The 27,917-nt window shown below is 42.3% G+C and overlaps 1 protein-coding gene across 5 annotated transcripts in view; it reads right to left on the reverse strand.

Moving 5' to 3' along the window:
- LOC128746608 (MAM domain-containing glycosylphosphatidylinositol anchor protein 2-like) overlaps positions 1–15,897 on the reverse strand; it is a 199,944-nt gene extending 184,047 nt beyond the window's left edge. For all 5 annotated transcript variants that reach the window (XM_053843781.1, XM_053843779.1, XM_053843778.1 and 2 more), the window contains exon 1: positions 15,143–15,897. In XM_053843781.1, coding sequence (XP_053699756.1) covers positions 15,143–15,215 — 73 coding nt within the window. In that variant the 5' untranslated portion in view covers positions 15,216–15,897. The remainder of the gene's footprint in view (positions 1–15,142) is intronic.
- Between the last annotated feature and the right edge of the window lie 12,020 nt (positions 15,898–27,917).

Genomic DNA, 27,917 nt, shown 5'->3' on the forward strand with positions numbered 1-27,917 from the left:
GGATGTGAGGGTCTAATATACAGGACGATCTTTACCATCTATGTGTGCATGAAGTGCAACGTTCAGCAGTGCTCTCACGCTCACTCCCCTTTAAAGTGTGACCACAGCAAAATCCCTTGTTGTCTTTCACCTGTTTTTCTTTTTTTTTAAATGGCCACACATTCTCACCCGAGCAAAAGTGCACAAGGAGGTGATAGGGAGAAAGCCTAAGCTGTCATCGCAGTTTAGATCAGGGTCCCGCCTCTGCCGCCGTAGACTCCTCACCCATCGACCTCCTCCCAAAACTCAAGTTACGGATTACGCAATCCCAAGAATAGGGTCATATTAAGAAAAGGAGCACGGTGAAAAGAAAAAAAAAGGAGTGAGACGAGGATATGCTTATTTTCTTCTTTCTCACTCACTCTGCTTGTGAGTGATTCAGCAGGAGGTCAGAATGCAGAAATAAGAGCGCCTGAAGCGTCCAGTGCATGCAAATGCCAGTGGACACGCACACACACTGACGCAGGCCAGAAGAAAGCAACAGCTGGAGGAACCTCACACACTCACAAGAAAAAGTATTTTATTCCGCGTGTGGTTCAGCGTGCACGTGCAAAGCCACCCGCAACAAGGTGTGTTATCGTCACCCGCAGCCAAGATAAGAATCCTCTTGAGCTAGCAGCCTCATTCTGACCTGCTCTTTGTCATAAATTATTAATAAGACTTCCTTTTGGGTTAAAGAGTCTTAACAAATTCAGTTTGTATTATACTGGGGGATTAAGTAGACACAAGTGTGAAAAGGCAAGCTCGGCGCTTGGAATACAGACTGCAGTTTAAGAAGAACGGCCCACATTTTTGTTACTAGTTTGTCATTTAGTTGCCTTTAGATAGAGAAATCATTCATATGAACTATATTATGCATGTTTTTAAATTTATATTTGCAGTCAAAATTGGTGTGAACCCTGGAGTTTAAAGCAGCTTGACGTCTTGAAATCATTATTTGGGACAGAAAGACACGATTCAATGAAAAAAAATGTTTTATGTTGAATGTTCAAAAGACATATTCTGCACCTCATTTGTTTGATATGAACAGCAAACACTCTCTGATAGCAATATAGGAACTTGTTTTCATCAGATTTGCTGAGAAATATGGCCAAGTGAAGTCAATGGAATTTTCGGAGACAAACCAATTTTCAAACCAGAATCAAACAAGAATGATAAACTACTAGCTTGTAGTGACTTCATTCGCCCTCATACTGTAGCTACTCATGCGGCAAGCACTTACGCCTAAGCCGCGTTCAACAACATTCTCACTTCCAAGGTGTTAAACTATTTTCAAGTGGACTTTTGTGCCCCAGAGTGAAGTCAGCCCTTCACATCCTATAGCAAAAGAACAAGCTTGAAACACATTTCGCCTACTACAGGATATCCAGATGCGGTGCGTTAGCTCCTAGCAAAGGGCTCATTCCGCCGTCAACAGCAGACATAAAAGTGCACTTGAAAATAGTTAGTTACTGTCTGCAAGACATTGGCAAAGTGGACCTTCGCTTTTAGCGTTGAATGTTGACGTATGAAGAATATCCTGACGCCATTGGCACCGCATGGTGTAAAAGAAAGCAGTTAGGTAAGCTACTTTCCCAATGACGATATAGTGCGTCATAGGTGTGACGATGGTTCGCTGTTTGGCGCACTGTTAGTGAGAATGTGTTCACCAGAACTCAGTGTGTGATGTTACAAACATAAGGTTCCACAGCTGCCTTGTTGCTTGTAATAGTGATTCATCGCCATGTACACTAGATCGGTTATCTCAACTTGTGTGTGTGTCAGACTAACCGATGCCGTAGCTTTAGATGCTACAAAACAAGCCCTACACTGTAAAAAAAAAAAAAAAAAAAAAAATTGGAAATCTTTAATGAGCACTTCTCGCTAGAGTCGCATTCACCAATCTATCTCTGATGACCCAGTTCCAGCTGTGATATAAATAACAATGCTACGGGGAAAGTCAGAGGACAAACCTCCAAAACAAGATGTGTCGGAATGTAAACTGGGGTTGCCCATAATACATCCGCTGGTCTGCTGGTTGTCAGCCTCACGATGGTCTTTCACAACGTGCAGAATCTGACTTCATTCATCGTGGAAAAACAACTGTCTCAAATCATTGGATCCAACACTCACCACCAGCCAGTAACTGACTCAGGAGTGGGATGGAATCAATCGTAATGCAATATTTTGCATCTCAGAGTATTTTGTGTTGAAGCTGATGATGCTAATCCATAACTGTTTCACCTGTAAGTGGTCTGCAGCATTGTACACTAACTTACAGTAGAAGAAGGAGCAACTATTTATTTCAAAAGGTCCGTGTAGCTAAGTCTTCAGCCAGGCTGCATGTCTCTCCATTGCTGTCATGCGTGTGTACTGTCGTGTCATCCCATGTTAATGGGCTTTTCTCTGATGCTACGGCGCAGCAGAGAAAACGGAGGCTGTGATGGAGAGAACAGGGAACCATTTGATGTTTGCCAGTTGAAAGAATAAGCCTTCCTTTGGGTTGTGCTTTCCACAGAGGCACGCTGGGATTGAAAGAGCGCTTGCCCAGGGCTAAAGGGGATTTTTGGTGGGCGTCACACATCCAATTACCTCGGTAGCATCACACAAATCCACAGGGAAAACACACACGCAAACAGACACATTCTCAAACGCGCACTCGTGAGCCCACGCTCACACGAACATACCAGACGCCCACTGCAGGGGCCTCTCACCGCCGAGGGACTGCGGCCAAATTTCTTCATTCTGCTTCTTCTGGTTGAGATGCCCGCTTAGATGTTTGGGGCATGTTGCACTATGAGGCCTGACTCACACTGCAACAAGAGTCCAACACTATGCAATCGTCGTAGACTCATGTGTCTCATCCCAGAAGCTGAGAATCCACAAAGAAATTACAGTTTATTGCTGTAGTATGAAGTCATTTTGACGTTTGTTAATGCCCAGTCAAGGCCTGACACAATGCTGTAGTACCAACCTCTTCATTTAAAACCTCCTTATGATTACCTCCGCCAAGGAAGTTGTGTTTTCGATGCCGGTGGTTTGTCTGTGTTCAATATTAAAAGACAAATTTGGATTAAATTCTCAGGAAGTATGTGAACAAGGAATAAATGGTTCGATTTTGGGAGTGTTCTTGGTGGAGGTTTGCACTCCCTGGGTGTTATTATTTATACTGTTTCTGTATTCCGTAATTTCCGGACTACAGAGTGCACAAGAATATTAAGATGTTGTTGTTCCTACATAAGTCGCAACGGTCTATAAGCCGCGGTCAGTGGTGCACCTGGCTTAAAAATTCACGAGGATCACTTCTAAACTAGTTTTGAAAACGGGGTCCAGCATCGAGATGGTCATGGAACAAACTGGGCAATGATCTGAACTTGAATCGTGAAGTCCTCACAACGTTTATTTACATTAAAGCGCTCAAAATACGCATACGAAAACAGTGGATTTTCAGCGTTTTAAGGTAAATAATGTGACAATCTCAATATTTTGGCAGCATGACGCTCTTCAGCCTGTAAAAATCCATGTAATAGTGTAAGAAAGCAAGAAAAAATTAGCAGCTTATAGCCTGGAAATTCCAGTAGTTAACATTCAAGGCCTCTTTAGTGCCCAACAGACAAAAACATCTGTATGTTACTGGCAATTCCAAGGAAATGGAATCAACAGAATGGTGATGCTGTCGTGTCACCCACACACTAGAGGCGTTAGCACTAGCGTTGTAGGCGCTGTCTATCTTTTAAGACAAGGACAAGGTTGACAAGTCTTCAAGGAGAGACCTTGGACCGGTTGCCATGACATAGTGACGGACGCAATGTGAATCATCATTGCGAGTGTTCTAGTCACCTGTTGCAAAAGACTGAGATGGATGAATGAAATATTGTGTAAGATTTGGGTCCCACTTATAGAAAAACCGTATTTAGATATTTTCTGGCGTATTGCTTGCCATGTCCTGTTTACCTCAAACAAATGCGTTACTCTTCAGAGGGCGCGCAAAAGATCCGTGATTAGGAGCACTCACACACACCGGGAGAAACCGTCGACAACAGATTGGTCATTCAAAGGTAATTCCTCAGAATCAACCGGCAGCCCAATTGAGTTGCTGGCTTTGAGTTGCTGGAGTCCTTTGATTACAAGTGAAGAGCTGCAGCTTTTCTTAACCATGTGTTTTAGAAACCTTTATCAAGGTAATCCTGCCCAAGAAGAGTGGAGAGGTCTAACTGGCTCATGTCTCGCGTGGCTTGCATTAGCGCCCGCACCGATCGAGGAAGGTTACACTTTTAAGACAAGCTTTGAAAATAAGGAAGAGGCAGAGTCATGTGCCACATTGGAATTTAGCAAATGTTATATATACATACAACCAGGTCACGTTTGCAAAAATGTTCCGACACTGTACAGTACGTGTCATGATTCCGCTTTTGTTTTGGTCACGTGAGTCCTGTTTTGCTTTCTCCCTCCTGTCTTCCTGTTTCTGTGGCACACGACTAGAGCCACCTGTGTATAAGAGCACCTGGACTCCAGCAACGTGTGCCAGATCGTCTCCTCTCGTTCCTGTGGTAAATTGGCTTCGTTCTTGCTTTCTGTGCGCTAGCTAGCTCATTTTGATGACTCTGTCTTACACCCTGGTGCCTGAGTTAGTGTTTTGTTTCTTCCTGTTTCCGTGTGTTTCCTGCTTTGTTTTGTGACTGACATTGTGCTTTTGTCTCTCTGTTTCCAGATTTGAGTTGCTTCGATTCTCCCGGTTCGGTGACGCTTTCTGTTGTGGTTTTATTGTTGTTAAAGATTAAAATATTGTATTTGACTCGCTCCTGCCTCCCTGTGACTTTCACCACTGCACTTGGGTCCCACTCCACGTCTTGACTCGTGACAGTATGGAGAATCCAACTGAATTTATAGAGGAAACTCAAATTATGATGGGAAATGTAATCATGAACATAAAAATACCGTAATATATGGACAATAGAGTGCACCTGAATATAAGCCCCACTCCGAAATAGTCCGGAAAATACGGTAAGAATAAGAAAAAAACAGATCGCAGAACAAGCAGTGGCGTCTTTGTGAAAATTTCATTTCAAAATGTTTTCTTTGAAAGCAACACAAAATTCCGGTCTCCAAAATCTACAACTGCCACGCAGCAAAAAAGGGAAAATAAATCAGAAGGCCAAAGCTTTTCAGTCATTTAATTGCATGAGAGTCCCAAAGAAAGACTCAATAGCACCTTTATTCACCAACAGACATCGCTAAATCCTCCAGAATATTTTCGTCTCATAATAACGTGAAGAACTCACATTATGATTTCATTCTAGTCGGCTTTCATAGTTTTAAAAACCTGAATAATTGACACGTAATGCAGAATGAATGTTCCAGCCCAGACTGAAGTGGCCCAGGGAGGCAGGCATGGCGGTCCTCTCCGTTAACATGCCCCACTGAGCATTCGCTTTCACGCTACAAACAAGAAGGTCCTCAGCTACAATACCATTGTCAGATCACTCTAGACTCCATCTTTGGTGATGACCATTTCACGATTTTTTTTCCTGTTCTTCACTAGAGCAACTTCTCTAGCAACGTGAACGCTGCCGCTGCGGCACGGCGGAAGGCGGGTAGAGAGACTGCAGACAATCAGAACTGGATGCGAACTCTACATTAAATCCCTGCTCTCCGATTTTTTTTTTTTTCCTCAGCTGAGTGAAATCTCAGTCAGCTTGAGGTCGTCCCCATGGGTGCAACAGCCGCTGGGATATACTGTGTCTGGCACTGAGATGAAGGGGATATGACGCTAAAGAGATTAGCTGCTACAATGTGAACTTGTGTTACAAGGTTTCAGTGCTACAAAGAAAGACAAATAATGTAAAAAAAAAAAAAAAAAGGCTCAGCAGAAAGCCCTCTTTTCATACAAGGTAGGAGGCCAGTGCAGAACATGTGATGATGGAAATGCAAAGTGATGGGTGCTCATACTGGCACCATGGAACAACGGTGGACAGGTACAGTTGAAAAAGATGCAAGAGTCGATACAATTGGACAAATAAAGACTTTTTACTCAAATCAGCTTCTTCCACAAGACTTTTTTCATTGCTACCCAAGGAGGAAGTTAGTCTTTAGGATCTATTTTCACAACTTAGTTGCAAGTAATATATATATATTTTTATGAAGTACACGTTCCCTTCCTCCTTCCCCCCTCTTTAAAGATCCGGTATCACAGCGGATCATTTCTACATCTACTTACAGCAGAAAAACAGACGCATGCCTGGTTTATTCCTGGTCAGAGACGCTCCAGTTTCATATGCCGAGACTCTAAAATGGTTCTGAATTTGCCTCACTGCAATAAAGCCCACCCCGGGCCCATCCCTTGCCCCCATATCTCATCTTCTCCTCCGCAACTGTGCGGCTGTCACAAGGAGCTTTCGTTTCTGCAATCACTTCACATTTGTTTCAGCGATTGATTTTCTGGCATGCGATGGGAAGGAGAGGATGACGAGTGGGATGCAAGGCAGTGAGGTAAGGAGGGCGAGAACACGGGAGTCAGAGGACGCGCAACGCCAGGCTCACACACTGTCACCATGACAACAGACATCACTTCACAAGAGCAGCACTTAGAATGCCTGTGTGGGCTAAAGTGAAGTTTGGCATGAGCCTCTTGCGGATGCCACAAAACACCAGACGTATGACTTATTTTTTTTACATAATACCCTCGAAGACCCACTGCTCACATCATCTACCTGCAGGGACCGAACTGTGGCTCGTACTTCACGAGCGTCAATGCGGATCCTGCCACTTCGGCTTAACAAAGACAAACCAATTGAGCGAATACAAGTGTAGACAGGAGGAGGACATTCATATTCAACAAGCCCCTTTCATCACTTGTGTCACTTTGAAGCTGGCTAGCATGTTTAATTCCCTGTGATTCCAAGTGATGCCAATCGTGGAAATGACGACTGCGGATATGAAGACACATCAGAGACACTGGAAAGAAGATATCCGAGGAAAATCACTGCCACTTTACGAGGATATACAATTGATGTTTATGAAATGCAAAACTCATGCATGACTCATCACAGTCTACAGCATCTAATGACTGTATTAATGGATAATAAAACAGTGTCTGATGAATCGCGGAGATCTGGAATTGGTTTAACACGTAATTGAGCCTCATTTTTACTGTTCAGTCAAACTGTATTAAATGAGGGGCTCTAAGGGGTGGATTTGACTCACTTTTGGGGGACCCACTTTACTACAAATCCCACATTCCCTCATCTATATTGACTGATCCACATGGATCACATGAAAAGTCCCTTTAAGTATATAAAGGTCAGCACATACAAATAAATATAAATGAAAACCACTATTTTTCTCATAATACATTCAGTAGAACACAGATCTCAAACTTAAAAACTTAATATTGCCGACCATTTTCGCGGTAACATGAACACAGAAAAATCATCTCCTGCTTTAAAGCGGTTGGATATCGTTCACTCCACTTGTTTTTATTATTATACAACGGCTATCTAAAGGCACAAAATGGCCAGCCGAACCACTGTGTGACAATTGCAGAACATAGCTCCAGGGGCCGCTTCTATCAACACGCAGCTTATTTGCTTGCACTATTTGCATTCCATTTCTGTTGATACTAATTCTCAGCTTAGCACATATAAGCTCCAATGAAAAATAGCCAAAAATGAATGGATTCATCCGATGAATTTAGGACTCTGAAATTCAGATTGAGCTTGGGGGCCTTTATGTTACTACTGGAGTAAAACAAGGGACGTTTAATGCCCTTTCTCCAAGGCACCTTTTTTTCACAGCTCATATAGACATAGATATAGACACATCTTACAACATAAATGAACCAAAACTTCAATGCAAAATAATATCACAGGAAACGCACACGGCATTCAACTCAAGGTAAAACATCTTGATGTATCTCTGAAGCTTTCTCTCTCACAGTGCTTTTATAAGTGGCGACCATTCTAGGGTCAAAGGGCAACAGAAAATGAGAGGGTATTCTTACCCGCACACTTTGACATGCATTAAATGCCTGAATAGCCTTGATGAAAGGCATTAAACGTGAAGCGAAAGGGTCTGAAAAGAGTGGATGTCTACATGGTTATTAGCTGTGGCCCTCGCTGATGGGGAGGGTGCCGTCGAGCCGCTCGGCATCTGCGGATATGCGCTTAACTGCTACAATAAGATTCTTGGAACCTTGAAAGATGCAGTTGTAACTTTCACTGTTCAATCTAATCGTTTTGCAAGACTGTAATTTCATATGTCGATGCCCAAAACATTTGTGCCGTGGTATTGTGGCCTGAAGAATAACTCCTTGGTACCTCATATTGACCTCAGTTGCATTTTGTTTACCGTGAGCCAGATCGAAAAATCACCCTGAATAACATCAACAATGCAAAAAAGATCCTAATAAAACGTATCAATACTGAAACCTGTCTAATGTTGCACCTAACTACTCCACAGCATGGCATGAGAAGGAGCGGTGGTCAGGAAATGGTTCTCACACCAACTCAAATAAAAGCACTGTCACATAGCAAAATATTTTTGAGCAAAACTGACAAGAGAGTATTTTGTTTTTCTCAAGAATTTAAGAAAAAAAAAAGGGCCAGCTCAGCCAGCAGGGAAAAACTGGGAGCGCCAGATCACAGCTCGGGGTCTATGTGTCGGCGTCCCTGCTTTTCAGTTGATACCTAGCATGGAACAATGAGACGGAAAAACATGGCGACCATGTGTTCTCATCATGTTAAATGTCCCACTGTCAGGAAGTAGTTGGTGTGTTCGGCTAATAATTCTTTAATCTGCTCGAGGGTCCATGGTGGAGGTAGTTGACTGAGAAAGCTTGAGCTTGCCACGGCATGCGATTGCAGTTGACTGCACACATATGTGTGAGTCATACCAGAGCATCACTCCACACGCATAACAGATCAACATTGTACGTCTTTAACCCAAAAAAAAGGAATCTTCTCGCATTGACCAGGACAATACAGAGGCTGAAATTATGTAAAACACTCAAGACACATTTATAGCCAGTAGACAAGCACTATATCTACACTATATATATATTTAAAACTAATACTAGTCAGTAAAACAAACAAAGCAACTGCAAATAAAATGACAATATATGCCCTTGTAGGGGGAACTTTTCTCTTGCAGAAGGAAACAGTTGGTGCTCGAACACCACTTGGGGGTCTGAGTGTACACGTCACTGCTTTATAAGGAAACGTGGGAACAGTCTTTTCTCAGAATGTTTGTCAGCAGCGTTGTCTTCGTCAAGGACCGTCAGCGAGGCATTTTTTCATGACGTTAACATGGCGAACTAAACTCAGGTCCTTGTTGACGATAATGCAACAGTTAGCGAGTTTTCACCCAAAAAGGTTCACTAAAAGCATCCGTTCGTGGAGGAGCCACACCAGTAGCTACAGTCGTGGCCCCTCCAAAAACACTCACAAGAGGAAAGGTGGTGCCGGGATTAACCACCAACGGTACGAACTCGACTATCTGTGCCTTTACCCAATGAAGTCTTGTCACCTCCCAAGTCACGTTACGTATTTTTCTGAATGGTTACGTGCCTATATATAATGAAAACATCCACAGTTTGGTGATCTCATTGCTATGTCAAGCACCAGCTCATCAAACATCTGAACAACACCAAGGTAGACAGCAGTAGAATATGTTTTAAAACTGATAATGATATATATTGTTCATATATAATGTAGAATTTAATCTAATAAATGTGGACATCAATTCTGTAAAGTATTCATTTCATTCTCAAAGGATCATTTCCAAAGAGTCCTGACATTTGAAATGATTCAATTGGCGCAATATAAAGAGCCACCCAGGGGTACGCAATCATCCCCCATGTGCAACGCACGCGCTTCCTTTGCAACAAATGACTTTCCTTACACTCTACACAGCTGTATTTCCTTCTAATCGAAGCACATACTCTGTCGGCATCCATCCAGCGATCGCTAGGGAATAGAGACACAGACAGGCAGAGAGACAGGCAAATAGATCGGCAATGAGAGGAGGACGGGATGAAGTTATCGGTCGTCTCATTACGGTGGGAAATCTGATGGTCCCGATCCAAGGGAATGATGAAGGACTCTGCGGAGGAGGCCTCTGAGAACCAACAAAGACGGCTTTAGTTTCCCTGGCAGAATGCATTTGCATAGCTTAGAAGCCAAAGCGTCTGAACTGGGTCTCATGAAAAGAAACCCCAGCAATTGCCTGGACTTCAATGCAAGCGAACGAGAGACAGAGCTAGCGAAAGAAGTGGGTAAGGAGGTTTGGTGGTCCGACTCTTCTCCTCTGTGGAGCAACACCAAACAGGATCAGGAGCATCTGCACATTCCACAGAGAATGGCCCTGCTTTACTTTGATACGTAGAACAAACTAAGGGCGGATCATCTTCTGAGGAGGAGACAAGCGATCAGAGGCGTCGCTGACACCATCCGTCGCGCAAATCGCGATTGTCATTGGAGAACGCTTTTAGGCAGCTGATCATTTTCAAATGACTTGTACACATTCAAGTTTTTCGAGTGGGGAGGGACAAGAAAAGCCCAGGAGATAAGGAGCGTCAGCAGAAGTAGTACTCTAACCGCGTCTCTGCGGAATCATGGCGGGGTGGCCAGCCTTCATTAATCCTCTTTAAACACTCTGGCAGCTCCACTTAACACAGTAGTTCGCAATTTCTTCTTCGCAACTACATGATTCAACCATTAGGTCGGCGTGGTGGCCGACGCTCCAGGACAACCATACATCACTGAACGTGCTCGCGGCTCATTTGTTAGGCGAGATAGGCGAACTGTTCAAGTGGGAAAAAATTCATAAAGTACATAAACTTGTGTGTTGCTTTCATGTGATATATTGTGATAAACAAAAGCAGAACAAGAAGGTTTTAGATTGGATTTAAAGCCTGCTGAGATCCTTCAAATGCAGGTTCATTGCAATACTATCATTAACATCATTCACCGTTTCCCTTTATGGCCCTGGAAAATCTCCAGCTACATCCAATGCAGTCCATATGTAAGGTGCTACTCAGACACACACACACCGGCCATGTTCTTTGTGGGGACATTCCATTGACTTTCACGCTTTCTCCAGCCTCTCACCCTAAACCAAGCCATCCAAAACACATGTCTAACTTTAACCAGAGCATAAACCAAACTGAAACCCAGTTGCAGTGACCCAGTTAGTTTGAAGTTTTATTCCTCAAATTGAGGTGACAAAAGATCCCCACAAAGGCATAAGGTCCTCACAAGGAGGTGTGTCCCTTAGAATTGGTCCCCACAACTACAGCAGTGAGAACACACACACACACATATTTGCATCTCTATTTTTGTGAGGTTTCTCACTGCCATCATGCTCTCCCCGGCCTCTAACCCTGAACTTAACCATCCCTAACCTTAACCAGGACTCTGAACCAAACTTAAACCCAATAATAATGACCCAGCTATTTTGAAGTCTTTATTCTCAATGATGCTCGAGATTAATGGGGTCCAGAACAGACATGCGGTCCTCACAAGGCTCCTGTTTTATCATGAATTGGTCCCCACAACTGAGGATAAACCAGACATACACACGCAAACACACAACTATGGACGCATTTTAGAGCCACCAATAAATATTATTGTGAAAAAAAGATGTATTGACTTCAGGAGTGAGCCATTTCCACCTTGGTTATTGTAACACTAAGTCTGTTATAGGGCTTTAGAATAAGTGGCGGGAGTACCACTTATCACAGGAATATTAATAATGGATATTATTTCAAACTGTCAGCCACAAACCCCTGGAGCTTGACATGTATAAATGGAATTATAGGTTTCTTTTACCTAGTTTTCTTACTACTTAAACCTGAAAGACTGCGGTTGCATAACAAAACATAAGTTATGCAACAGTCAGGATCTGATTGTTGTGGAGTGAAACGCTCTACTCCGAGACACTCGCGGATGGCGGTGGTTGCTTATCTTGAAAGGAAAGTCTTAAGAACTGGACTCATCTTGAACCCAGTGAACTGTAACACATTTGGCAGAACTCTAAATATGTGCTATAAACTCGCAAAAGAAAAGATAAGTAGCCAAATAACAGAAGATTTCGAAGAGTGTTCCAACTCTCACTCCGCCTGGAGAGCGCAAGGCTCTTTTCATGCGCCCATAGAACGACAGGTAGCATAACACGCATACCGATGTTGCTGCTATCAATAATACATCTTGACTTATAAACCTTCCAGGTATGTTTTCATTCAGACCAACACCCAGGAGACTTCCTTCAGCAACTACACTCTGTTGGTGCAACACGACAATCAATGCTTCAGTTTTCCGTTTCAAGACTGAGAACTGCTGGAAAACAAACCGAGTCGAAAGCAGGCCAGGTTTAAAGCCAGCCGAATATAGACTCGGTGAAAAGGAGAGGGTCATGATGCACATTTTCCGAGGGCATACACATCGACTAAAATGTTCAAGCGCCTGCTTTCAGTCTCCATCTCCCCGCATTGTCAACATGCACTGCTTCCATCATGATGGAATGCGTTGCCTTCTAATGAGCCAGTGACTTCATCCATCTGCTCCAGCATGGGCAGCTTCCTTGAACATCAAGAGTCCAAAGCTTTGATCTGACGTGACGTGTTCTGATGTTCAGCGTCACGGCTGTCTCCAGCTTGATGAGATACATTTCGGAGGGATTGTTTCAGCACGTCGAGATGTGGAATCAGGAGAAGGCGATAGTTTCTAGGGACATCAATATTAGATGAGAGGCTGTGCCCTCAGGCTCTACACAGATCTGGAAGAAACCCACAAAAATCCAGGATGAAATTTTGAACTTTCTTTGATTTCATATGGAGATACGTTGCTAGCAGAGTGACCGTCTAGTGGGCTGTACTTCTGTGAGCGTAAACAGAAATCCACCGAGCGCTTCATGTCCATTTTCATCATTTTCATATTATTGCCTTACATAAATTTTATCTTTAAAATTGGATTCATTTTAGTCAAATTCACAGGTGGCAGTACGGTTCTAAAACTCACTCGCACAACCTAGTAGAAGCAGAAAGGTGGCTGAGCTCGTGCTGATGTCATAGAGGTGGTATTCCCGAACCACCAGCAAAATTTGCCCTTTGTACCATAATGAATGTTTCCAAAAAAAATACTTCAATGTGATTATTTTGCTGACAAAAAAAGAGAAATACATAAGGTAAAATATGCTTCAATCATAACCCATTCCACCACCCTTATTTCATTTCAGTTTGTTTGTTTTTATTCGTTTTTTTGTTTACTGTTTACAACAAAAACCGGCCTTTACTGTTTACAAAGAAAATAAAAAAACTAAACCAAAAATAAAGTATTAAATTAACCCTTTGGCCGCCAAGGTCGTGAATATGAAGCCCACGGTATTTAGTACTTTATTACTCACTAACCCAAGCAGATGGCAGGCACCTGTAACTTCAGTCTGAGCATCAACGCAGGCGTGTTTCTATCGCAGTTTTGGGGAATGCACTGCCTGAAAACAGGCCGTGCTCGAGGAAAATTGTGAAGAGTAACATTCTTCCACAGATGCAGGTGTTCACTCGTATGGTATGACAGAGAGTGACGCTGCTTTTGCACATAGTGACAGTGCGTGCGTTGGCAGGCAGCAGATACTAGAGCAGATAAGAAAGAATGTCTCCAGTGAATCAGATAAGCAACGGGGTCAAAATATACCATTTGGATGAGTGAATTCACTTGCATCCCAAACACACTGATGGTTTTCCTGTTTCACAGTATGCCGTTACCTTTCGCAGGTTTCAAGCTACAGCCTTTTGAAATAGTTATATCGAAGTTGAATATTTCATTGAAAAGAATCTGGGTTAATGTTTAGTAGCCGTGCCATTACCACACCATATAATGCAGGGGGTGACTGAAATTTTTTTTTCCGCCTCTCAATGATCTGTCAGAAAAAAGGAAAAAAGACAAATCCTAGCTGGTCGATGTATGTAGACTTTGTTTACATCTCAGATTAGTGAAAAAGATACACTGTAAACACATGGGAAAATGCGAAAAAAAACGTAGCTTTCAGGATTGTGTTGTCGGATGTCGTGATACATCATGCACAAAAAAAAGCCGCTAGGCTCCTGGCAAAAGAACTCGCTAAAAACTGGAGGTAATGGCTAAGTCAGTGGAAAATATTAGACTGGTGTATTTTCTTATTCCGGGAAAATGTGTTTTATCAGAAGGATTAAAGCATCAACTCAAGTCTGTAGACAAAGTATGGAAGCGCTCCACTGAACAACATCCTTTCGTTGATTCTGGTTCAACCAAATAACTCTCTTAGAAGCTTGTGTTAAGTTCTATACAGACCGAACAAATATGTTTAAAAATGTTTCATCCCTCTTAAGAGTTATGATCAAGGGAAGTTATCTTCTCCGGATTGAGATATTGAATGAAAGTGAGCAAGGTTCCTCCACCATCTCCCCACAAAAACGACCTTTAGCATCATCTGGCTCGGAAACATCCTCCCGCGTCGCTGCAAGATTTTACACTCTCCGTGTTTCCCGTCTCTGCTCGGGTCGCGGCCCAGAGGTCAGCGCCCTGCACCTCAAGTCCTCTGCCCTCGCCAAATGCCAGAACGGGATGAATCACTTCTTCCTCACAGAGCTGCTGTTGTGAGGACTGTGACTTATGTCAGACATCATCAGTGACACTGGTTGCACAAGCTGAAGGAGAAATGTGTGCGGATGGTGAATGGAGGCAGACAGATGATATAATTCATGATGGTGCATGCTAAGTACCCTGGCTCACCCAACCCAGCGGTGAGCGGTCTAAATGTTGACCTTTAGTGTGATTAACAGTGGATATAGGTGAAACACAGGCTGGCCTATTGATGCATGCATGCCACTAAATTTAGCCTTCTTGAGTGATGGACAAGATGGGGAGCGATGTTGTGCACGACTGGCTACACACAGGGCTTGGTGTATCCCCTCAGGGTGGCTGAGAACATTCGGGGCATCTCTCTTCAACGCGTGACATTCAGACCTGGTTGGCGGAGTTGATGTACCATGTTAAAGGTTTTTTTTTTTTTAAGCAGGGAATGGTGATTCATGAGCGACCACTGTTTTACAAGGTCAACATCGCACATTCTTTCAGTGGCAGCAAACACTCACCATACACTCCTTGGCAGCGGGTGCCCTCCACGATGAGTGCCAGCAGCCCCAAAACACAGACAATTACATCCATCCTGTGAAGCTCTGCATATCCAGATATCAGTAATGAGAAGTCCTTTTCAGGGTGGCGGGCGGACGAGTCATAGATGCAGCAGACGCTCCTTAATCTATAGGTAAGACTCGCTTTAATGAGCAAAATGGGAGATTTAAGAGGCGGTGAGGCTGGTGTCCACTGCCATTTATGCAGAGATGCTGGATGCGGGGAGGCTGGCCTGATCACACGCACAGCAGCTCCAGGTGGGTGCGCTCCAAATACGCTGGATTTGAGGAAAGACACCCACGGAGGCACGCAGATGTTGTCGACTGGCAGCAGACGGAGGCTCGGCAGCCACGGACATCCCTCGTCAGCCTCGGCTGTGGTCAAGCGTAGCTCCGTTGAAGATGGAGATAGCCATCACCCACGCGTCTAATCCAGAGAAACGACACGCCGACGCGCTCACACACGCGCCCTGACCGCAGCCACGGCAGCGCGCATCACTCCCGGCGGCGAGTGTGCGCAAGACGCGGCTCGACTCTCTCCACAGCTCCCGGAGATGCTTCCACGGCAGGAATTAACTGGAGCCGGATGCGGTCGCCCCGCAGCGACGAGGAAAGCAGTCACGTTGCCAAATACGTGCGGCGAAGACCGAGTGGCACCGCAGCCGCTCCGTGGCTACGTCAAGAGGTGCGTGGCTTCCAGCGCTCATCTGTATGGGAGGCTGAGCGTCAGGAAAGAGAGAGGAGCGACGCAGCTGCTGAAGACTGTGCGAAGAGAGAGAGAGAGGGAGATGGAAAGAGAGGGGGCGGCACCGATGGAATGTGCGAGGATTTGACAATAAACACCCTCGGAGTCTGCACCCCTGATGTTGAGTCAGTCACACGACATTGAACCGTCTGATTTCCAGGCAGGCAAAGAGCCTCGGCCATGCTGACTGATGTGGACCCCCCATGCTGCCTGATCGTGGACAGCTTGTCCTTGTCAACTACAGTGGGATGACATACTTGGATGGAGGTGGGATGCGGGGGTGGCATCCCCCTGAACCAAATACATAAATAAACTGCCATCCTCCTTTCCATCAACCTCCCTTTTTACAGTTAATGCTGGAACTATAATGTGTTGTCACTGAAATAATAAACTTTAATGTGCCCGTTTAGACAAAAGTATATTCTCCATGTTGCAATATTGAGAGCAGATTTATATGCTGTCACCAACCCGGAGGTTAGCATGTGCCATCATGAATGCCAGTTCACGTTCCACTTTTCACCTTTTTCTCTACAATCTACAAATAAAAAGAAATCGGTCCCGGCCATTTTTATTTTTTTTAACAATCATCCTGAATTTCTTTGTCCGAACTAGACGACTGTGTATACAGTAGTCGCTAAACAACCACCGAATTTGACCACACTAGAGAGTGGTATGGCTATTCTGACTTTTCCAACTGTTTTGAATGCAAAACTTATCAATATAGATCCCAGACATCTTCAGGAAACCCACAAATTCATGGCAAACCAGCCAAACCTTTTTTTCTGTCATGCTTGAAACACAATATTCAGCTGCAAAAAGAGCAGCAAACGTCCGACTTGATTTCAGCAAACAGCATCAACAAAAGTCCCTCAAATATAGAAATAGAATATTGACAAGATCAACTTGCAAAAGCAGGATTTAAAAAAAAACCTCTGGAGCTGGAACTCTGTGATGCATCCGCTGTCAGGACAAAAAGAGTGATATTTGGTGGTCATGTGTTCGTGTGTCTGGCAGCAAAATAACTTGAAAAGTTATTTGAAGATTCTGCATTGTTGAGATATGTTCCACTCCACACTTCCACTCCAGCACAATGTGTCATACAAGAGAGTTTAGGAACATCACCGCCACCTTCTCTTTCATGGAGTTCACTGATAGCAACAGTTAGTCCATTGGTATCGGCCAGTGGAGGGCAATGCAATGTCCTAAGGGACCATATGTTGTACAATGTATTTTGAGAATATTCTCATTTTTGGTATCATTACTATTGTTATTATTTCTTTTTATTGAATCTTTTCATAAACAGTGGAAGATGTTGGCAACAGAACAATGGACAAAAAGTGCTCATTTGAAAAAAAAGAAATGTAATTGAGTATAAAGTATAGTAAAGTAAAAATCATTAGCAAGCCGCATTCCATGAACGGCTATTCACAGGTTGACCTACGTGTCGATAAACGTTTTGAATCTTGAGTTGAGATTAACTGCATACTCCCCACACATTTTTAATTTAGCAGTTATGAAGGTACCTGGCGAAGAATGAAAACTGGCTCAATGGAAAATTGCATTTTCCCCACTTAGTTTCTCATAGTTTCTCCAAACTTGAGGCAACTCCTGGAGTTTCCTTCTGTATGGCTTCTCTGGTTTCCTCCCATCACAGTCCAAAAACAGACTAAGGACAATGAATTATGTGTCAAATAAAAGACGCGGGAAACAGGGGGGGGTGAGCCACATGAGGGTCCAGTCATGCTTGAAAAGACAGCTTGGAAAGGCTCAAAACTAAGCCCAGAATCAGCCTCAAATAACCATAAGGGTGAGTGGCGAACTCCATGGCTGGATCAGGTGGTGCCACAACAAGATGCTCAGTTGGAAAGAAGCACCCAACAACAACAAAGTACCTGAATACAACCATGGAGGGAAAGCAACCAATTCTGTCCATGAGAATTAGAGCTTCTTAAAGGGTGGAAGATGAACGTCAGATGGTCTTTATTTAAGTCAATGCATCTTATTATTCTGACCACCTTTATCCTGCTAGTGAATGAAAATAATTCAGATAAAATAGTTTACAGTAATGAAAACACAACATCACTGTGGCCACCAGCTGATTTTTATTCCGCCCTGTGTTCTATATTATGGCTGTATCTAACTGTCTCCATATTTAATATATTCAGGTACTGCAAAACTTTAACTGTGCTGAAGCTAAAAAGCATCAGGTAGCCTGTTGTGCACTTGTCTCCGTGCTCCCAAAAGACATCAGCAGTGAGGTGTTATTTAATAATAGGTTGTTGTTGTTTGTATCTTTAAGTGTTAAGATGGCTGTTTAAAAAAAACAAAAATAAATAAATAAATACATTTAAAAAAAAAAAATTATATATATATATATATATATATATATATATATATATATATATATATATATAAATATATAAATATATATATATATATATATATATATATATATATATATATATATATATATATATATATATATATATATATATATATATACTGTGTGGACAGTTGCCACATGGCAGACTGTAAAGGATAAAACAGAACAAGCTGTGGCCCTGGAAAAAAGGTTGTCATCATCAGTATACAGTATGTGACCATGAAAGAGAGCTCATGCCTGAACAGATGAAGAGCTCCACTGGAACTACGAGCTGAAAGACAGACAGTCACATTCACATCTTTTATCACCAGGCAAGTGAAACTCTGACATACGTTTGTCACCAAGGACATTGCAGCTCTGTAAACTGGACGGTGAGATAGAACCATTGCTGATATTTTGTTTGAAAACGTCAAGCAAACAAGCAATTCCAAAAATGGTCAACTCAAAAGAAGACGATGCCAAACTTGCTTAGTCTTGAATAAGGAACCACGTCTGAGGAAACTCAACTCCTCCACTGAAACGGCGGAATGTTTCGCTTTCTCCAGAATACTTGTGATAAAACTTGAAATGTTAACTTTCTTTATTTCATGTTGGAGTGTGATATCAATAGCAGGGTCTGAGCTGTTTCCTAGCAACACTGTTTCACAGGAAAAGAATGTGTCACGGAACTTCAAAACCCAATCTTTTTTCAAATTATGCTGGGCTGTTGTGCAATTAGCTGCTTCTGGAATGAAATAAAACATGGGTCTTGGGTCAGATTTTCATGTACTCATGACAGACAAAAGCAAGACTTCCACGAGGGAATTCACAGGATAGTTTGGCGCCCTCTAATGTCCGAGTCTATTGTCTTTATTTTTCCATGGACAGTATTTCCTAACACCTAATAACAGGAAAAACTCTTACCAAAAAAATCTTACATTGCATCTTCATCCATGGTTGCAATTCAATTTTTTCCCAATTGCAATATTTATTAAAATTTATGTAGAATGCATAATTGCCGCGACTCTCAGCGCACTATCTGACAGCTGAAATGACAGCTTTACTGGCACATGTCAAGAGGAAAATATATTAGCTGTCAGGAGCGTTTGCATTATGGGCCCAGAGAGGTATGATGAAGCACGATGGAGAATAATAAGTGTCTTCAAATATGGTGATTTTTTTCCCTGTGCCTGTCTAAATATTTCAACTTAAAAATAGCTGAATGAAGGCAAAGTATAGAAAGAAGATTGTGTTGCAAAGCAGAATTTGTGAATCAATTTTTCATGTCCAGGATATGTTTGTCTTGGGAAAGCTTGAAAACTCGGGGTAGGGTTATTGCAATGTAACATGACTTCATCATCAATAAAACTATTGGAGAAAAAAAAATGTTCACGGAATTTTTCTGGGTTTTTAGCGAACATGATGCAAATTCAATGAGATAGTCAAAAGAAAGTACATATACAACACAAGAGACATTAGTTTATTCAAAGGAAAGAAGACAAAAATATGAAATGTGTGGACATATTATTATATAATATATGGACATTATTATATCATAGTTATTACGTATTTATTAACTAATAAATAAAAGTCCCCAAAACAATTGTGTGATAGGGTGGTGTGGTTTTTGCAGCTCAAACTCAGGCACATTTATTTTAATTTTTTCTATTTTTTTTCATCATTTATTTTTCTTTATATAACATGTTTTAAATTGTCATTCATGAAACTCTCAATTTAAGAGCATTATTTAACCAAAGCAGTTTGTCCAATTAAACATATTGATCTGGATAAATATGTTGTGCTGCTTATTTATTTCAAGCAGCTGCTCATCTGGCTTCACCGCTCACCGACGGCCGCTCTGCTCTCCTCCTCCTCCTTCCCTGGTGGGGTATAACACAACCATTCACTTTCAATATGTCCAACTCTGACTGCGCTTCCACGCTGAAAAGATGCAATTATGAAACTCGCTGTGAGCCCACTGTCTCGACGCGGCATCACGGGAGGGCTGATAAATATAATGTACTGCCATGTCGCTGAAACCGGCTGACATTTCATTTTAACACATTCAATCCTAGGTGGTGGAGCAAGGAAAAATTGGCATTTGAACGATCCCTATTTGCCCCCCTTCTTAGTTTTATTCACACTCAAACCCAGGCGCTGACTTCACCGTACCGAGTAACCAGAGAGTTAGAATGTGTTTGCACATCCATCAGGAAGAAATAAAACATGACAGGGTTGAGAGTTTGGCAATATTCTGCTCTGGCGGGATTCACACTCCAGCAAACCTCCGGGGGAACAACATGTATTTTTGTTTTCTTCCGCCAGCCTTAACAGTCATAGAACAGCAAGCGCCCGGCCACCTGTGGGAGCCGACAAATGGATCTTGCGGCAGGCTGTGTAATGCTCCCTTTTGTTTTATTTTGGCGCCACACGACGTTGTTGCTCCTTTTCCTTGTCAACAAAATTGCATCAGCGGCTTCTTTGGTCAAGTGCGTGAAAGCTATTCTACTACACAATTGTAGCGTTGGCTCAGAAAGTGAAATACTTTCTGAGCCAACGCCTCTGTAGAGGAGGTTTGTTTTAAGGTGGTTTGGGAAATGTTAAGGTCTGAGCTGTTTTTTTTTTAAGGCACACAATGCTAGCTGGAGGTTGCAGTGGAAACTTACTCTTCGACTACATGCATCACTCTGACCATCTCATTTATACTGCAGTCCTTACTAGCGATGGGTAGATGAGGTATCATGAAACAGTATTGCAGGGTTGATGAAACATTTGAGAGGCCACTAGATGGCGGTCTTGGTTTAGAAATGGTGTGAAGTTTCATTGAAGTCGTTGTTTTATAGCAGAGAGTGCCATCTTGTGGCCTCCAAAAATCAGGGTACTGTTTCATGAAACCTCATCGACCCATCACTCCTGATACATGTCTTTATGTAGAGCAACCACGTGGACAAACTTTGGATGACACTATTTTTGGACCGATGACATGTTGTTATCATGTTATTACTGACCTTGTTATTTCATGATATCAGGTCTGTCCAAGCACTGACTGTATGACTGGATGGCCACAGTTTAATGGTGATGAAGGCAGAAATAAGGGTTGTTTGGATGCCAAACAATGTCTTTCCCACTCATCTGTTTGCACTTCTTACATTGGACATTTTATAAGTGCAAGAGTCTGACAAGGTAAACAGAAGAATCTGATACTGAAACCGAGGATGAAAACTAGTCTAATAGAAGCTAAACCTTGACCACTCTTCACTCTGTCACTTCTAATAGATTTTCCAAAAAAAAAAAAAAAAAAATACAGTACCACACAAAAAAACACGATAGAAGCATAATAAATGTAATAAACATCGCAAAATTACGTGACACTGATAGTTTTGTCCAGCCAGCAGCTCTGCGCCTCAGTGTATATAGGGTCACTCTTCCAAAGTCCAAGTCCAAGTTCCAAGTCAGGCCTGACAAAGCTGAACTGCTATTTCGATTTAAGAGCCCACATCACATCATGCCAAACTTTTCTTAATTTTTATGCCGTGATTGTGGGTATTTTGTTCCGCCGCATGCATGTAGAGGGTGAGATATTTATTCACTGGCTTGTGTGTGGTATGAGGTGTCAGCTTTGCTAGTAGTTGTTGACCTATCAGGAAAAAAAAAACCATGCATGGAGAGTTTAAAACAGACCAAACAGAAGCACCGAGTTTCTACTCCACATCATTTAAGATTTACATTTCTTAAGAATAAACTTCGGACTGTACTCCACACGGATCTGACACCAATTTAAAACCCCTAGAGACAAGCTTAAAAAAGGCAAGATGAGATGCTGCTTTGCTGCCATTTTTTTTTTACAGGACTTTGATGCACGCTGCACGACTTCAGGAGGGAATGTCCACACTGTTGCCATCACTCGTCGGTTTGATCCATCCGACCGCTGCAGAGCTAAAGGTTTAAATGTAGTTACTTTCTTGTGACAAGTTAGTGAGCTACGTGTGCTGTTTATGACTTGAGATGTATGTGCCACATGTGGACGACCTCAAGTCCACTGATGTAAAGAGAGAAAAATGTCAGGTGGATTTCATAGTGGTTATTATTGGATTATAACTATTAACAATAATAATATATAATAATATATAATAATATAATAATATATATATATATATATATATATATATATATATATATATATATATATATATATATATATATATATATATATATATATATATAAGTTTGCTGTTTAGAGGCGACAACCTTTGCTCAGTTCATTTATAAATTACTTATTATGAAATAATATATCTCCTTCAGGCTTTTAAATGAATAAATTCGAATAATTCGATTCACCTGAATTAAGTAGCCTGCTGTCGGCATCAATCAATTAAATTCAATTAAAAATATTGTTGCTGGCAATGAAAAAGCTACAGCGACAAGCTCATTTTTGACAGGTGGATTTAATATAACGGCCCTTTGGCCAGCACCTGAAGGGCCCCCTCAACTTATGATGATCTTTTCCTCTTAGTCACCAGAAGAGCCATGAAGTGTGGTGCGTTCGTTTTTGTTGGCCGTCACAAAGAAAGGAAAAAAAAAAGAAAATGCACACGCAAGCGTCCTGCCAACCTCGCATGCATATTAAACGCTAAGAAACACACTCGCAGGACAAAGCAGTGTTTCCCCTCGTGTGCCACTGTTGAATGAACATGTTGAGGAATAGCTGCACTTCCCAAAATAGGTCACTTCAAAGCTGGCAGGAGCATCTCTGAAGAGCAAAGATTTGAAAGTGGGTGGATGATTTTGCCGACATGGTTGGTTTCAATTACAGCGTGTAACCTATTGGAGTTTGGCTGAAGGAAAATGCGAGGGGGAAAAGAATAAACACAGGCTGCAGTTCAAATAGCAGAGACCTTGATAGGTTTAGTGGAAGCCCATTGTGGCCTATTATTGAGCTTATAGAACCAAATAGATAAATAAATCCATCATCAGGAAGGTTTGTCAACAAGGTGCGACACCTGAGCACATGCCGCTCGGCTCAACTTTTGCGTGGTGAATCGTGACACACGTGAACAGCTCCACGGACGACCAACATCAGGACTGAACTATGACCGTCTCAGACAATGAGACTTCCTGCTGGTCTATTGATCCGCCGCAGTCCTGAGTGACTCGGCCAAACTCTTCTCATTGATTCTGTCGCGGCCGGTTTGGTGAGACTTGCGCTTGCACGAGGCTAAGTCCTAGTCACAGTCACAGTATAAAGTAACTGCTTTACTGGGTTGAATAAACTCAATATGAATTCAAATACCTCAGATCTCCACGAGTCATCATTTCTCTTCACGTGGCATCTAGGATTGAAGGGTTGATGAGGTTTCATGAAACAGTGTCAGGATTTTCAGATATCACCAGATGGCACTGTCTGCTGTAAAATGTCTTCTTCTTCTTTTTTTCTTTGGGTATCTTCCTCCATCTCACCTCTTCTTTCCTCTTCTCTCAAATCTACAAACCTCATGTCCTCCTTCACCACCTCCATAAATCTCCTCTTTGACCTTCCTCTCCACCTTCTGCCGGGCAGTTCCAACCTCAACATCTTCTTCTTCTCCTTCTATTTCTTCTCCTCCGTCTTCTTCTTGTCCTCCTCCTCCTTCTTCTTCTCCTTCTCCTCCACCTCCTCCTTTTTCTTCTCCTCCTCCTTCTTCTTTGTTCTCTTTGGGCTTCTCCCTTCAGGAGCATCACAGTGGATCATCTTCCTCCATCTCACCCTGTCCTCTGCTTCCTCTTCTCTCAAACCTACAAACCTCATGTCCTCCTTCACCACCTCCATCAATCTCCTCTTTGGCCTTCCTCTCCACCTTCTGCCTGGCAGTTCCAACCTCAACATCTTCTTCTTCTCCTTCTATTTCTTCTCCTCCTTCTTCTTCTAGTCCTCCTCCTCCTTCTTCTTCTCCTTCTTCTTCTTCTTCTTGATACCTCATCTACCCATCACTACTCACGACCACTCAGCAAGATTTCAGCTACTAGGGTGCATAAACATCCTGGAAATCAGATCTTCAATATGAATTTATGGTCCATGCTGTACAATATTTTAGGCTGAGTGAAGGGCGAAATGCTTTATATCAGATTTCTTCAAGTGCCAAAAAAGGGTGAGACCAACATTCCGACTGGCTCAGTGTCTGTGAACAAAATTGCCTCGGAGTAAAGACGGCAAAGAGAAGCCCATGTTAGCATTCGTGTCTTTGGCTGCACTGGTGCAAGGAAATAAATCCTCGCGCTAAATCTCATCCGGCCCACATTCATTACTCCCCACATTGCATCCGACAGACAGTAAATGACATTACTGAGTCCACTTAAACTTTGCAGGTAACCCATGATGGGGAGGAAATCTTGGTGCAAAACTAAACCTCAGCTGCTAAATTGAACTGTGGAACAACCTGTTGCACAACAGCTTCGTAATTTGTTCCCATTTGAGTAAACAGTTGTGGATAATTGGATGTTCCAGGGAAAAGATCTACCAACAGAGCAATTGAGTTCTTTATCAACACTGAATCTCTTACAGAGGAAGTGTGCGGCACCTTCAGTGGAGTCAGGTGAAGCTTTGGCTTTTTAAAAAAATGTATGGATACCGCTGCAGTCACCTTGAAATAGTTAGCTATAGATTTACATATAGCTTCATAACTTTATGAATAATAGGCCGGCGATTACTTGGGTTGTGTGCAAACAATTCATAATTTATGAGCGATGAATATTGCATTTTACCGGCAAAAAATTGCCTCAGTTTCATGAAGGCTGAATATGCCAATACATTACAGTCGAGATCAATTGAAAATTCATGATTTTTCTCTTCATTGTCTTCAAAACCAACACACTCCCCGAGTCTTGAGAAACTCCTCTCACCTTGGGCCGAGACATATTTATGGCTCTTTCGTCTGTGACCGCTAAACAATGTTTCTCTGGCTGCATCGCATCATGTTGTGTTCCTTATTTTCACCCAACATTGCCTTCTGATGTGGCCACTTTGAAAAGTAATGGAGTGGCCAAAAGAAGCTTGGAACAGCATCAGCTTTCCATTTTACACTGTCGCTTCATAATGGTTCAGCCATCTGCCGACACCACTGTCCTTTAAATTGCAGTCTTTGGTGTCTTTCCATCCTGGGCAATGTTTAGGTTTTATATAAGCAGTGATTCATGCATATTTGCATGTGCTAATACACAGATCAAAAACTGCCAGTTCTGGCCCACCTATTACATTTAGTGATCTTATTGCAGTGACCACCATTCAGTCCATTTAATCCTCTTGTCCTCAGATTATGGTTAACACACAGACAGGTGGTGCTATAGGGTGAGATGCTGGGGACAAGAGGCAGAAGACTCCTTCCCACCACAAGAACAGGTTCTTCCCCTTGGCCATCAGACTTGTGAATATTTGGTACATACCCTCACAACTACACTTGTACTTTGATTCAGATTTTTATTTCTTGATGTTCCGCGATTGCACCAAAGCACATTTCTAGTCTGTAGAACCCTTGAATGACAATAGCAATAAAGCTATTCTAATTCTAAAACAACAATCCATGAATCATTTCTGAAGCGGAAGCAAGAAATGAAAACCAAAAACTCCAGAACGATTTATAGGGAGCTGCTTTTAACGTCAACCAAGCTGATCGAAAGTTAACAGCTGTTGAAAATATCCTCTTTAAAATGTGGTAGCAGTGTGGGCTAACACGGTTTGGCTGCTTACAAAAAAAAAAAAAAAATCACATGAATCATTGAGTCCAAATGGAGATGTTATTCCCCCAAATCCTCATATTTCATGAGCTCCGAATGAAAATAAGTGAGCCTCAGTGGCATTTTGGAAAACCCGATAAATGCCACAACTTGGCTGAAATTATTAGAAAACGGTGGTATGTTTTTTTGTTTTTTTTTCCATGGATTGAGCGCACTCAGTAACTGTACCCTTTAGGAAGTAATAAGCAGACATTCCACTGCTGCATGTATGTCAGTAGAGAGGAGTCATTTATGCATTCAAATGTATGGGAAGAACATGCCAGCTATGTGCATGTGACGAAGCTCTGAACCTTTCTGACCATCACTGAACGGATGGACTAAACTGAGGGCAGATTCACCTTTGCAAGGATCACGTAAATACCTTCGCATGAAGATTCTCAAGCCACAAAGCAGCAAGTGTCCTTAACAATTTGATATCAGCCGTTGCTTTCTGTAACATCTCTCATGGGAATATTAGTTTCTGCAGCTTGCTATTTTTCCCTTGGAAAATAAGTGGTGATAACTGGTGCTGAAATGACTAACTCTTACCTACCGCAGGTTCAGTGATAACAGGCCACACACGCAGGGATTTCAGAAAGAGGTCGTTGCTGCCTTGTTGCATCATTTGTACACCAGTATCTCCAGGGCAGCCCTTCCTGGAGAGCACGTGCACAGAGAACGTGGAGGGTCGTATTATCTTGACTTTAAACTGGGCTCAGCGAGTGTCCCTCTGTAGTAAAACATGGGCGTGCAAACACGTGCGATTCCAAATGATATTCAATTAGAGGGAACAGCTTGTAGAAATGGTTCGTTTATGAAACATCTGATGTGATGTGGGCTTCCAAAAATGCAATGAGATTTTAAAAATGAGTGAGAATAGCAGCTGCTGCGTTTATCATCAATAATAAAAAGGTCTGTGAATTTGGAAAGAACAAGTACCGTAGTTATAAGCATGGCTGAAGTTGGATTATCTTGTTTTTTCCTGTCACATGGTTCATAGAAAAATACATCTTTGTTTACTTCTGATACAATATTGCAGCCTAGATTACTACAGATGCCAACACGGTATCAGAACAAATTATGGATTCATTTTATGACTTGTTTTATCAATAGAAATGTTACATGTTATTCAACATGGAAGCAACGGAGTAGAGAGAATTGTTCAGACAGGAAATCAAATGAATGAAACTCTCCACCATGGCACTGGTAGTTACCAATACTCTGACTCAAACCTGAGTCTTAGGTTGAGGCTAGCGTAGATTTAGACTATAGACTATAGAGCGCACCGGAATATTAGATGCACCCACTAAATTTAAGAAGGAAAATAGATCTTGTTCATACATAAGCCACAGCGGTCAGTGGTGCGCCCGCCTTAAAAACGCTTTTCAAAACTAGTTTTGAAAACAGGCTTCGGCATCGAGACTGACTCCTGAAACCAACGGGGCAATGTTCTGAACTCAAATCATGAACGCCTCGCGTCTTTAATCCACATTAAAGCGCTCAAAATGCATTGTTTTCGCACGCATGCCCGCAGTTCAGACACCACAGCTGGTTTCAACAGCTGCTTCTTGATTCCAGACTTCCAAGAGATTGGCTCTGTTGCCGGAGCTGTGGACAGGCACGTGAAAACAGCGCATTTGGAATGCTTTAAGGATAACTAAGAAGCCACTGTTTTCAGAAATTTCTGAAAAAATTGCAGCCGCGGGGTACAGGAGAAAAATGTACCGGAATGTTTCGTCTGGAAATGACGGTACATTACATTACATTCGATGGTCTATGAGGAGTTTAAGATGTGATCATCAGATATGGATCAGATCAGCGGTCGACACGTGATCCAAGTTCAGAATTTCGCGTTGTTGTGATGCACCTGTTGTGATCTTGTG

Source organism: Synchiropus splendidus, chromosome 15 (genome assembly GCF_027744825.2).
Source record: "Synchiropus splendidus isolate RoL2022-P1 chromosome 15, RoL_Sspl_1.0, whole genome shotgun sequence".
Lineage (NCBI taxonomy): Eukaryota > Metazoa > Chordata > Actinopteri > Syngnathiformes > Callionymidae > Synchiropus > Synchiropus splendidus.